Below are 13,601 nucleotides of genomic sequence, written 5' to 3' on the forward strand. Positions count from 1 at the left end.
TAATGATTACTGAATATTTTTGCTGCCTTAATTATCTCTGAAGATATATTGATGCTCTTTCACTCAGTAGTTTTACATTTGTACACGGCACTTACATGGAATTCATATTTGCTATTAAGTACTAACTTCAGGAAACCGTTACCATCATATTGTCCACTAGTGATTCAGAAATTTAGGGTGTAGCTGTACAGTTCTTCTTTGCATGGGTAAACAGTCAGTTGCAGGACAAATGCAGCTGGACCAAGGTTGAATCGCAGTCAGTTTGAGCCAGTGCTTAGTGTGTCATTTTACTGTAAAATTTGGAAGTAAAAATGTTATTTTCTCTGACCTCAAACACAGATGAATTATTCAAATTAAACAAAAAGTGTTTCCATCTGTTCTAGATTGCAACTATTTAGCATCCCCAGTTCTAATTTAGGATGGAAAATAGGCAAGGATTACCTGTTAGTTGACTGAAAGTTAAAACTTTAAGTAATGAACTAGCTTTTGGGAGTCTCTTCAGCATTCACAGGCCCCAGGTAGCTCACAGAGCAAATATGGGTCACTTGTGACCTCACAGGCATAGTCTGCTACCTTACAGGAAAGCGAATAATCAATACAGAGAATGCAGAGTCTGCTTACACCATCTTGTTGCTCCCAGACATATGCTTGGGCTCACGATAAAGCTGACAGTGAGTCTACTTGTGTATAGGTTAATTAAGAGAGGTGCCAGCAGAAAGCACTGGCACTGAAGGGATTAACTGTGGTTACCATTTAATCACACCTAGGCAAAGATAAAGTGTTTGAGTTAACTATTTTATGCACTGAAGAAATTGATACACATTTTCCGTATGTCTACTAAATTCTACTCCCTTAGCAAAGCTGCATTTCAGGAGCTGTTTGCAGTAATGCATGATTTTTTTTTCCTATTTGTGTGTTGATGGTCATGTGGTATACAAAGCTCAAGAGCAGAAAACAGCACCATTGGAGCAAAGTTGAATAAAACCAGCAGCCAACAAAATAATTGTGTTCCTGTAGTAGTAATAGTGATATTTGTTTAATGCAAACATAGTGAATTTGTTTAATGGAAACATTAAAGAAAGAAAGAAAGGCTTCAGTGTCATGAATGTGCACTAAATAAAACGTTGGAATATTCAGAATCAAAACATGCTTTAAAACTAAAATCTATGTTCTTTTATTGAAGGTATTCTTGATAAACTCATGTTTTCCAAGACACTTTGTATGGATGCAGTGCAGAAGTGGGGCAAACACTATGATGTCCACAGTCTTTACGGATATTCCATGGCCATATCAACAAACGAGTAAGGAATGCATCCTAATATCTTTACAAAAAAGTTTCAGGTTTGCATCGTCCAAAATAGCAACTTCTTAATGAACCTGATTTCTGGACAAAATTAGACTGTATTTAAGCCACTGCAAGAAAAGCAAAATCTACTAACTAAAGTTCTGGGTCAGGCATCAGTAGTCAAAGACTTACAGAGGGGTTATTCAAATTTAACATCTTGAACTTTGCTAAAGGATGCCTGTTTAACTGTAAAGGAGTCCAGGTCTCTGGGATGACCGATTATAGTAAATTAGTCAGTATAAATCTGCTTTATATAAAACTACTGAAGCCTCTGTTAACTTTATTCTGTTGCATAGCTCCAGTCTTGTTTCATTTTCAGGGTCATCAATACAGTGTTTCCTGGAAAACGAAGCTTCCTGATTTCGAGGTCTACTTTTGTGGGATCAGGAAAGCACACGGGACACTGGCTGGGGGATAATGCAGCAACATGGGAACACATAAAATGGGCGATACCTGGAATGCTGGAATTTAACCTCTTTGGAATTCCTTATGTATGAAATTCTAGTTTGTGACCTCCTTTCAAAACCAATGGAAAAACATTACCTTTTTACCTCTGTGATAATGGGTTGTCTAATCAAAGGCTATTTATATAACAATCTTAACTCTTCAGCTATGCCTTAATCCCCTTTAGGGATCTGATTTTAACATTTTTTTTCCAATGACTGATTTTTGGTTTAGGCCATGTATTTTGGTTTCAGTGACTGTATGTGTATGGTGAGACGTGCAGGTAACAGACATATGCTAGGCTACTTTTTACATCTAGTATTATTATATTCGTTAGTGATTCATGTGAAATACTGTGGTGTTTTCCTTTCCATTTTTGAATGAAATAGAAGCATCCATTTATAAGTGAAATGACCAAATTGTTCTTCAAGATTTAAATTTGTATGATTTGGCGTTGTTTTCCGAACATATGCCTATGAGTACCAAACAGGAAGGTAAGGGTTAGAAAGAAAAAAGAATGATGGACACTGCTAGGAGCCAATCAGTTGACTGATTGTTTGATTTATTGATTGATTTTTTACAAAGCCTAGTTAAAGGAAGAAAGGTACAAATGTTTTCAATGGATTAGTCACCCTATCAAAAAAAAAAGAAGGATGAATTGATACGTCCCTTAAATGTTACGTCTTGTGTAGAGATTAGAGGTGCAGTGTACTCTCTATGCAACACATTCTGCTTTTATTTAAAGATTGGAGCCGATATTTGTGGTTTCTTTGATGACACGACAGAAGAACTTTGCAGGCGGTGGATGCAAGTAGGAGCCTTTTATCCATTTTCCCGGAATCACAATGCTGAAGGATACATAGTAAGTTGTACCTTCTCTTACAAACTGTTTTGGATTCCACTACCACATTTCCTTTGATAGTATCCCTAATGATCATTACCATCACTAGCAATTAGATAGCAGAGCAGTCTGGAACTGGCAGAACCTTGAGCTCTCTTTATGAAAACCTGCCTTCAAGAGGTTAAGAGGTTCTGCTTCAGAAGGGTTAGTTTTATGTACTAGAGGCTTCACGGATTTGGCAGCAGTTTCATCACCATTACTTGCCCCTTCCAGTGAGGGCAAGCACTCGCTGCTCTGTGACCCATTAGCCTGATCCTCAGGAGCACCCTTTAGTGTGCACTGGCATGCATGCCCAATGAAACCTGGGCTGACCCTGACGTGTCCTCCTTGCAGATGGACAAGGAGGGACTGGCAGTGCTAAGGGAGACTGGAGCAGGACCTCAAGTCTCACAGCCCAAAAGGCAGATACTGTGCAGATGCACACCACTGAATTTCAGCTCCTCGCAAACAGCAGCTACTTTCCGTGATTGGCAGGGTATTTCCCACACAATGAAAATAATCTAATATTTATTTTCAGCCTCAGGATCCAGCTGTGTTTGGAGCCGATTCAGTTTTGGTGAAAACCTCCAAACATTACTTGAACATTCGCTACACTTTGCTGCCCTACCTGTACACCCTCTTTTACAAAGCTCATACTCAAGGGGACACGGTTGTACGTCCAGTTTTGCACGAGTAAGTGTACCAAAGAGCCTTTGTGGTAATTTTATTAGGAATAAAAGATTCAGACAGCTTGAATGTTGATAGGAGCTATCCAAATAGGTATGTAATTTGCGAAAATGCATGTTGGAATATATATAGAGAGAGACAACTTCTGAATTCATGAAATACCATTTTGGTGTAATCAGAAGAGTAATCAGAAACCATCTGTAATTTCTGTATATATGCATATATTATTGTCAGTCACTCTTAAGAGGTGCTATGAAATGTTACTGCCAGCTAATCAAATCACTCTGGGCCATGATCTGTATATTAGAATGTACATTTCCTTACCTGGAAACTTTTGAACACAACTAGGTCAAGAATACGTCAAGAAAAAGAAGGAATTTTCACCTGACACTTTTCAGTCATGATTCTAGGCAATCAGTACCTTGAAATACTAGGATTGCTGATGATGGTCTAGTTCTTCAAAACGAGTTAGTGCTCTGTCCTTCCCAATTCCCAGGTTCTACTCAGATGAAGCGACGTGGGGAGTTGATAGGCAGTTCCTGTGGGGTCCCGGGCTACTTATTTCTGCTGTCCTTGACCCGGTAGGTTTGGCTGTTTGGTGTCTGTCTCATAACCACCTCATGGGGAAGGGGGACTCCTCAAGTCACTAGTTGCAACTCTTTTCTCTGGTGGGGGACTACAGCATAAAATGCTGAAGTTATGTTATTGCTGTTGTTCCTTTATTCCTCTGGTTAGAAACCACCTTCCTTTTTTTTTTTTTTTTTTTTTTTTTTTTTTTTTTTTTTTTTGAGCTTTTGTAGTTTGTTTGTCTGACAACTTTGTTATTCAGCTTGAAGATTATAGCTCCTCTGCTGTGTATGTATTTCCTCCTGAAATCACACTCCATCTCCCATTTTATGCTGAACAAGGTGAACCACAAAAATGGGATCTTCCTATTTCCCAGAGGAGCTCAGGAAATGTCCTCTGGTCCTATTCTGGTCTGAACTCTTCTGTCTTGAGTAGACCTTAAGTGAAGTCATTTCACAAGAAAAATGCAGAATTACTTGTCTATTAGCAGTAACACAGTTTCTTCTCCAGGTGAAGTATGTTTTTTGCTAGATGATTGTACATATTATTCATTGCTACATCACATTACTGACTGTCTTTGGACTCCTTGCAAATGTACATTTGTTAGTCTTCTTCCCCTCCCCCTCCACCCCTTCACTTATTACTTCCAGTGAGAGAGCCCACAACATATTTTTGTCACTGTTGAAATGGAAAATCTTGCACTTTATGTATTAAATCCCATATAATCTATTATATTTTCCATCTCCTGTTTTCCAGTCATCTGGGGAACCAGTCATCTGGTCTGATATACTGATTCAACTCATCTTTGCATCATCTCAGAATTTCACTCAAAATCAGAGCTTTTCTCATGTCATTTTTTCTTGTCTTACACATCACAAGAAAGTTTAGTCTATTAATTAACTTGATTTCAAATATGACAGTTGTTTCTTTATTCACGTTTCAGGGTGTGGATGTAATTCAAGCATATATTCCTGATGCAGTGTGGTATGAGTATGAAACGGTGAGTAAATGCCCAGGAGATTATGGGGTGATTGTCTAAAGGTCTATGTGATAGAATAAGATTGTCAGGCCTGCTTCAGTGACAGAGACCTGAAAGAAAGCCTGCAGGGAGGAAATGGTGAGACAAAGGATGAAGTATGGAGGGGGTAAGCGCATGAGTCAAAACCTCAAGGAAAGGACATGGAGGTGTGGAATATAGTGCAGGGGATGAGAATATGATTGAATGAATGAAATGAATGAATGAAAATGATTGAATAGAAACTTCAGCAAAGACATGCTTGAAGTAAAGTAAAACATTATGATGCATGAGTGTTTGGGATTTTTCTTTATTAATCTCATTTCTGCAAATAAGTTTCCCACTGCTGGGACCTCCCACTGTGAGGGCTTTCCTCACATCTGATGTCCCAACAGGAGCAGCTGTCTGTGCTGACTGACCCAAAACTCAGCGCTGAGAGATGTTGGTTTATATAACATATTGATATGTGGCTATTTTATTTCTTGGGCCCAGAGTCACATAGATATTTACCTAAATTCAACCTCCTCTGAAAGGAAAAGTTAAAATGAATGCTGTCTTAAATCCTGAGTTTCATAACAGTGAATAATGCAACATACCCATTCTTTTACATCCCTGTCAATAAGGGGGCAAAAATACCCATAAGAAAACAATGGACCGATTTGTACCTGCCAGCAGACAAACTGGGGCTCCATTTGAGAGGAGGCTACATTTACCCTACCCAACAACCAGCTCCCACAACATCTGAAAGGTATGCTTCCAAACCAAATGCTTTCATCATTAGATTAGTATGAAGTGTAATTTCAAGAATGGGCTCAGGACTGTCAAGTTACAAATCAGTAGCAGCCCATCCAATTTAGCACTCTCACTTTGAGACTTGGGAACAACAGTGAACAACAACTCACTTCTGCTACTGTTTACATGATATAGGTAATGATTCATTAAATGTTTATTTGCATAACATTTTTTCAACTTGCCATGTATTTTAATCCATTTCCATGAAAATAAAGATGAACAAGGACTAATCTAAGACAACTCCCCAAACATTGTAACTCTTCCGATTACTGCATTCTTAGCATGAACAGGAAGGATTTGTTAAGACTGTCTCGGTAACTGTCTAGATACATGTAAGACAGAATGTCTTTCTTTTGATAGTCGCAAGAATCCAATGGGACTTATAATTGCCCTGGATGACAACAGTAAAGCTTATGGGGACTTGTTCTGGGATGATGGAGACTCTACAGGTGAGCTATCAATACTGAAATAAGTACGATAAACCAAACTTAAATATTCTTACAGCGTTCAATCCTCCAGCTCATTTTATGGAGCAAGAAGAGGCCATTGTGGACATTGTTACAACCTATTAATAGTTACTCATATATCATTACTTTTTCATCACTTTCAAGTGAAAAAAAATGTTATTTAGTTAGTCTTCCTTTTTTATTTTTTTCCATTATTTTCAACCCATGTTTTCACTGTAGCCACAAATATGTTAAGGTTTGGTACATTAGCATGCTGACTGTTAAACTGTGGTGTCAAGATTGATACATATTCTGGTATAGATCCAAAATAGTTTCAATGGGTGCAAGAATTCACATAATTAGTGTTGGACACTACAAACAGGTAGAAAATGAAAAAGTAGCGCTTTTTTTTTAAACTCTCTGGAGTTATTTAAATTACTTGTGAAAACAGTAGAGATTCTGTCAACTCAAAGATACAGTATTGAAGCCAAAATATTTCATGCCATCTAGTTCCCGCATCACACCGGTGCACGAGAATACAAGTAAGCATGTACAGGCTATATTTGTCATGTTGCCAACCTCGCCTTTGCAAAAGCAGTCAGGGAAGTTGTTTCCCCTGGGACAGTCACTATAATTATGCCAAAGCCTGTCAACTTCATCTCTGGTGGTGAACTGGCATTGATAACCCTTACCTCGACAGTTTTATTCTGTAAAAAAAAAAAAAAAAAAAAAAAGATACAAACCTCAACCTGTAGTTTACAGTCAAATTAATTTCTGTTTTCATGAAAATTAATGCATTTGGTATACATGCATGTCTAAGGAAATCAGTGTTAGTTCTAGAGCAATGGAAGAACCTTGGAAAAAATAGAAATAGAAATAGAAATTTTAATCTTGAGGGGAAGGAAGTTTTGAAAAATGGAATACCTTGAACCATGGGATTTTCTATGGTATTTCTGAGGATTTAGGTAGGCATTCAGTTTCCATTAAAATAAAAGGATTTGGGGTACTTCAGTCCTTTAGGCTGCTTTTGCAGCCTTTGTCCTTTATTATGTATATTTTGGGAGAAGTCAGCAAGCAGGTTGAACATTAATTCTGAAACAATTGTTTTGAAGAACTTTTATAGAACACTGTATCTTGCATTATCATTCAGAGCTAAGGATTATAGTTTATGGTGGATGCCAGTTGATGCTGTTGCGATTCAGGCAGACCCAATCTTCTTTCTTTCATGTCCTATTGTGTCCATAGACAGCTGTCCAAAAGAAAAGTACCTGAGCTCTCTTTTAGCTATACTGGAATAAAATGTAGGTGTGAACATAGCAAGAACTGCAGCAATAAGAATGCACAGCTAAAAATGAAGTCAGAGTAATACTACCACTGAGGTTCAAATATATATTTTGGGCATGTTCAATTTGTATTACTGAAGATTAGGCCCCAGTTCTGCAGACGGTTGCTCACAGAGGCAGTTTGATACACAAGAGATTTTCCCATGTGAATTAACGTGACTACTGTCCATCTGTAGGTGGTATCTGCATTGGTGCAGTCTTGCTCTGTCTTCTAGAAAAACAAGCAAACAAAAAACTCCTTCTTCTAGACACTTAGGTGGTCTTTCTCTTTTTTTTTCTTTTTTTTTTTTTTTTTTTTCTCCTTCCTAATTTATCCTCCAGTTACTAAATGCTACCGTTATCCTTGGTATAATAATTTTTCCACTCATTGGAAGCCCAAGGCTCTGACTCCACTTGCATGAAAGCAAGCATCTGTTGGGGTTCAGAACTGTATCCACTTTTCCTAAATTCATAAATGCTTTGTGCTGTGCTGGCGGTCACTGTCTTTGTAACAAAAGCATCAGGAGAGAAGGTGTGATTATGCTTTGTTTCCCCTGCCTCAGCTGACACTGTGAGGTTCCACCCTGGGAGAAGGTCAGGACGGACAGCTGGAGGGGGCAAGGCTAGGGAACAGCTTGGCTCTCTTGACTGGAGCACCTCTGTCAGAGCCCTCAGATTCACTCACGTAGTAGCAACCTCGGTCAGGTATTTCCTACTGGGACATGTACATCAGAAATCTTAGCTCAAAAATCTCTATTTTGAAGGGTTTCTGCACCCTAATGCTGCAAAAGAAGATGCTGGTGGAGCGTTTTGTGCAGTCTGTTAGGGAGACAGCTACAGAAAATGCCAGAAAGTAAGGTATTTGTGCTCCACAGGTAATGTGATGGCAATCCTAGAAAATCTGTTGGAATGAGAAAAACTTCATGCGTCGGACTTGTAGGACTCCCTTTTATTATTTTAACTGTGCCAATCATATCTCACAGAAAAACTTCCAAGCGTCTAGTTTTCTTTAGATTTTTGTGAAAGTTTGGGATGCTTTTAAGAAATAGAGCTGTGATTTGGCTGATTATTGCAGCAGTAAATATTGAAGGCCTTGGCTGGCTGCTGATATGACAGCCGTATGTACTGCTTTGTCAAGATCTAAAATAACTAAGCTGTTATTGTACTCTCTTCTGTTGAGAAACAAAACAATAAAACATCTTGTGATTCTATTTCCTGGCCAAAACTTACAGGTTACAGACTTTTCAGAGAAAGAGTTTACAATTTGCTTGCATTTACATTTTCTCATATGTAAAAAAGTAACAGATTGCTGTAGTCAATTTCTGTATTTCATTTTTTTTTTCCTGGTGGTGTGTTGTTTCCTCTGTTATGTCTCCATGGCATACATTATTAATATTACAGTCATTTTCTGCATGAAACACTTACTTTAAATATTTTGAAGGCTTCACTTTGAACCCTACTTTTGAACCCACTTTGAACTTTTGAGCATAGCAAGTCATATTACTTTGTCATACTCTTATCCTTGAGCTATAATAATTTATATCTAGTTTACATTCCTTCATTCCTATGGAAAGAGAGTTGTTGGCCAGCATATAATTTCTTGGTGTTATAGCAGATCTGCAGTGAGTAATCACTCACTTTGTAGCTTTGGTGGCCTACAAGCTGCCTACAAATTTCAATCTTCTGGGCAAATGTAGAAGAATAGGATACCGTAAGACAGCAGCAAGAACAATTACAAGTCTAGAAAATAGGCCTCATGGAAAAAGTTGTGTGATCTAAATAGAAAGATGAGAGGAAATACCAAATACTATAGAGATATTGAAGGTGATCAACACTTTTGCAATGGCAAACTCCCACTCGGATAATAAACAGAAATAGTGAATGTTTCTATTGCTTCCTGTTAGAAATGGGAATCCTCTACAGCAATGGTTAAGATAATGAATCTTCAATTCTGAGCTATATGCAGGTTTTTAAAGAATACAAAATAAGAGTCAGGTCTTCAGAACAAGGTGAAACCAACAGTAATTTGTACATAATTTGTTCCAAACATCTTCTGAATGACTTTATGACAATTAGTAATTGATTGGTGACACAGTCTTGGTTCGTATGCATTCTTTTCTGCACTGTAAGTGTATCTTGTTTCTTTTCCTTACAGGTACACTTAACAGTAAAAGCTACATTTACTATGAGTTTAACGTTTCTGCTGTAAGTATTCTCTTTTAAATGATTATATATTCATCTGTTATCTTTATCAAAAAGTATTGTCAAAGGGCATTCTTTTCTCCCTCCTTATTCTCCCATAATATTTACTGAGAAGTAAAGTGTTTGAAAAAGTCACAGTGGAGTCATTTCAAAAATAATGTAATTTAAATGTAATGAAAGTATTTTAGTTGTCTTTTCTTCCCCTAATTAATTTTAATATCTAAAGAATTCTTAATTCCCTTCACTTCATAAACTCAGCAGCAATGTTTATTGAGTGAGAGAACTATAAAGCATCAGAGGCAGTTAAAACAGTGCCAGGAAGGAGAGGGATATAGTGTTTGTGATTCTGAAAAATTGTGAAATTGAAAAAAAAAAAAAAAAAAAACAAATCTGGGATACTGAAAAAGTGTAGCTTAACGTCTCCAAAAAAGGGAGAAGACCTACGTCCTGTTTGAACCTACAGCATCTGCTTCATGATTAATTTTCTATTCCGTTTTGTCCAGAGATATCATATGACCAGGATGTCAAGTAATATGCTAAAATATTGTTTTGTATAATGATAATAATATCTGTGAAAGGTATTCTTTCCCTTGCTATGGTAAAACAACAAGGCAACAAGTGAGAGAAGATGCATAGGCACAATGCGTAGGGTGGAAACACAGGAACAGAAGTGAGAACCATGCCTCTATATATACCTATCTATCTATTACATATATGATTTACATTTAATCTTATAGAATCATAGAATCATTTGTAGATAAGAAACTTTAGTTACTCTTGGAGTTTGAAAGTCTTGTAGCCAAAAGCATCAGTTTCATCCTGTAACAAAGAAGAAAGAATTATGATGATAACAACAAGCAGGACAATAATTAATATGTTAAGAAAACAGTATTGGCTTTCTTTATACCACCCCGTGGAGAGCTAATGAGAAAAATAAATTGGTAAGTCAGGAGAACCTTGGGCCATTATTTTTTATTTTTTTTGTAATAAGCTGATGACTACCTTATTTTTCAGAATATTCTACAAATGAATGTCATAAACAATGGTTATGTCGATCCAAACAACCTGAAGTTTGAAGAAATCAAAATACTGGGGGTGCTCCAGGAAATAACACAACTTACTGTCTCTCAGAACAATGTTCCACAAACTTCTTTACATAATATCACCTACTATCCTTCAGATAAGGTAAATTATAACAGTCAAATGGAAAGCATTGGAATTGCATCAATTGGATTTTATACATTGCAAAGGATAGTCCTCCATACTAATACTGTTTCACCAGAATACATTGTGTACCTGAATACAAGTGCAATTACATTAAACTAAGCATAGGAAGAGCATCTAAGAGCATGTATAGGAAGAGCATCTAAGTTTTGCTCTCAGACCATCAAAATGACATGATGTTTAGTTGTGCACTTATTCCCACAACAACATTTGATGTGTCAGAGGAATACCTTTGTGATTTGGTTTGATGTTGAAGGAGGGTAAAAAATTCTTACCTTGCCAGTGAGCATTAGTTTATTGATTTTTATTTATTTATTTTTAAACAAAATCAAATGCCCTTTTTGAACCTCCTGTATCAGTTTGTACAGCATTTTTCACAGCATGAGTAGTGGTAATCAACAACACAGTGCATTTATGTGCTAAGTAAGTGAATCTGCTGCTGCTAGTGGGGAGTTTTCATAGAAGTGCTTTTGCGCACTAACGATAGCGCTGACATTGCTTTGAACTTGTTTTGAACATGCATTGTATACACTCTTTAATTATTACATGCACTTGTGTTACCTGTTATCTCAGTAAATGACTCAAGATCAAAATATTTTAACTTTTTCTGACCTCTTGCAATCATATTTCAAAAGGTGAGAGAGCTGTGCCCCTGTCATTCATGTGTGCTTCCAGAGAAACCATGAGATCAGCTCCATTTTTTAAATAAATTTTTTTTTTCAGGTTCATCTTCTTATTTGCACATGTTATTTGTAAGAATTTCAGCTGTGTGCATTTATAGAAGTAAGATGATATCAAATGTCACGGGACAGTTTTTTTGTGAGATGTCATGTAGTAAAATGCATTGTTCCTGAGGAATGGCTTCTCTACTAACTGAAGGAAAGATTGATCTGATGTAGGATTTAATAAGTATTTATTGTGTAATATTTGTAGGTTGTTCATATAACAGGACTTCAGCTTGAACTGGGAAAATCCTACACACTGCAATGGACGCAACAATCAAGTATCAATGAAAGGTTTGATTGTTATCCCAATCAGGATCCAACAAAAGAAAAATGTGAACAACTTGGCTGTGTCTGGGAGGTAAGCAAAAATGATTTCTCTAATAGGTCGTGACAGAAACATTTCCAGAATCATAGCTTTCTCTCTGTTATGGTTACAGTGGAAAAAGTAGTCAGGCAGATTTGTCAGACATAATTAGTATGGGGGCACTGCCATCAACTGACCTGTACTAGCAATTTTATTTACTTCACTGATACTAAGGTAGTTAGCAACAATGTAAGTTCTTTCAAAGTGTATCAGAAGTTGAGGAAAAATGTGGTATTCTTTGCAAGATGGTAAGAAATAATAACAGACTTGGAAAAAAAAAAGAACAGAATAGGACAGGACAGGACAGGACAGGACAGGACAGGACAGGACAGAATAGAATAGAATAGAATAGAATAGAATAGAATAGAATAGAATAGAATAGAATAGAATAGAATAGAATAGAATATCAGCATCTTTAACTACTGCCTCTTCTGCTTCACTGGCACCTGTAAGACTCACCCCTTTTGTCTCACCTTCATAGTCACTGAAGCACATTTTAAGTTAAAAAAAAAAAAAAATCCTTTAGATTGTTTGAGAAGAAATCCCTGAATCCCCTGGATGTTATAACTCATATGCAAACTAAATTGTTCATATCTCTGTTGATACTTATGTATCCAACCCATAATGACTGACATACAATTCTTTATTACACAGTTTCATTGATGGATATCTTATGACTACAAACATGCAGGAGCACTCTACCCTGGCGGGGTTGATCTTTAAAAGGTGTCTCCAGCTGAATTACTCCCTGCTCCTCTAAATCTAAATTCTAGAGCCTGGACATATCTACTAAGTATGAAGACCAAATTGTCTGTTAGCTGTTCCTGAAACAGCAACAGCTGAATTGGGTGGATGAAGTTCCCTGAATTTGTTGCATTCTTAGGAAGATTTTTTTTTTTTGCAATTTTGGATATTTGGAAATGTCTTTTCATGTGAAATCAAATTCTGGTCGTGTTATGGACTGTGTATGTTTTAAACACTTGCTCAAGTTGAAAGGTGCTTAGATTTTGATGACAGATGAATAAATATTCATTAGCAGCTCAGATGTGAGGAGCAGGCATAGTTTCATTAGAACAACTAGGCAGAATTAATGAGAAGTATGCAGAGGTGGAAGGCTAATGCATTAACCTACGTCAGCTCATCTAATCTCAGAATAACTAGTCTGAGTGTTTCTGTTGAATTATAGCAGGAAACCGAAAGTAATTTTGACCTTGCTGTCAGGAGATCTTTGATACATAGGATGTAATTCTCAGTGGATATTTTAGGGATAATTTATATGACTAAAGATATACGCAATCCAATGGAAAGGCCTGGTCTGCTGTTGCCTGAATATCTAATGTGGTTTTGGCACATCCTCTTGAAGGCTGGTGGAGACTAGGGGGCAATGGGATTAGGAGGGAGGAACTTCTGAGAATTTCAGTAGGCCAAGACTCAGCCATGTTTCAGGATTCAGCAGAAGATCACAGATACAGGGAATTTAAATCCATCTTCATTGTGCATGGGCTCAATTTCCTGACTGAATTATTTGATTATATCTGAATTTTAGTATAGAGATCACTGGGTTCTGCATTGCTTCTTTGTTGTTCAG

General features: G+C 37.1%; 1 protein-coding gene across 1 annotated transcript in view; it reads left to right on the forward strand.

Moving 5' to 3' along the window:
- The window catches only part of LOC121074809 (maltase-glucoamylase, intestinal-like), a 90,480-nt gene that overhangs the window by 17,225 nt on the left and 59,654 nt on the right, over positions 1 to 13,601 (forward strand). Inside the window, exons 14-24 of the mRNA XM_040567332.1 lie at positions 1,184 to 1,301; positions 1,665 to 1,836; positions 2,535 to 2,651; positions 3,208 to 3,362; positions 3,853 to 3,937; positions 4,867 to 4,923; positions 5,562 to 5,686; positions 6,091 to 6,179; positions 9,654 to 9,703; positions 10,715 to 10,885; positions 11,858 to 12,007. Of these exons, the coding sequence (XP_040423266.1) occupies positions 1,184 to 1,301; positions 1,665 to 1,836; positions 2,535 to 2,651; positions 3,208 to 3,362; positions 3,853 to 3,937; positions 4,867 to 4,923; positions 5,562 to 5,686; positions 6,091 to 6,179; positions 9,654 to 9,703; positions 10,715 to 10,885; positions 11,858 to 12,007 (1,289 nt within the window). The remainder of the gene's footprint in view (positions 1 to 1,183; positions 1,302 to 1,664; positions 1,837 to 2,534; positions 2,652 to 3,207; positions 3,363 to 3,852; positions 3,938 to 4,866; positions 4,924 to 5,561; positions 5,687 to 6,090; positions 6,180 to 9,653; positions 9,704 to 10,714; positions 10,886 to 11,857; positions 12,008 to 13,601) is intronic.

The sequence above is a fragment of the Cygnus olor genome, chromosome 9 (assembly GCF_009769625.2).
Source record: "Cygnus olor isolate bCygOlo1 chromosome 9, bCygOlo1.pri.v2, whole genome shotgun sequence".
NCBI classification, from domain to species: Eukaryota; Metazoa; Chordata; class Aves; order Anseriformes; family Anatidae; genus Cygnus; species Cygnus olor.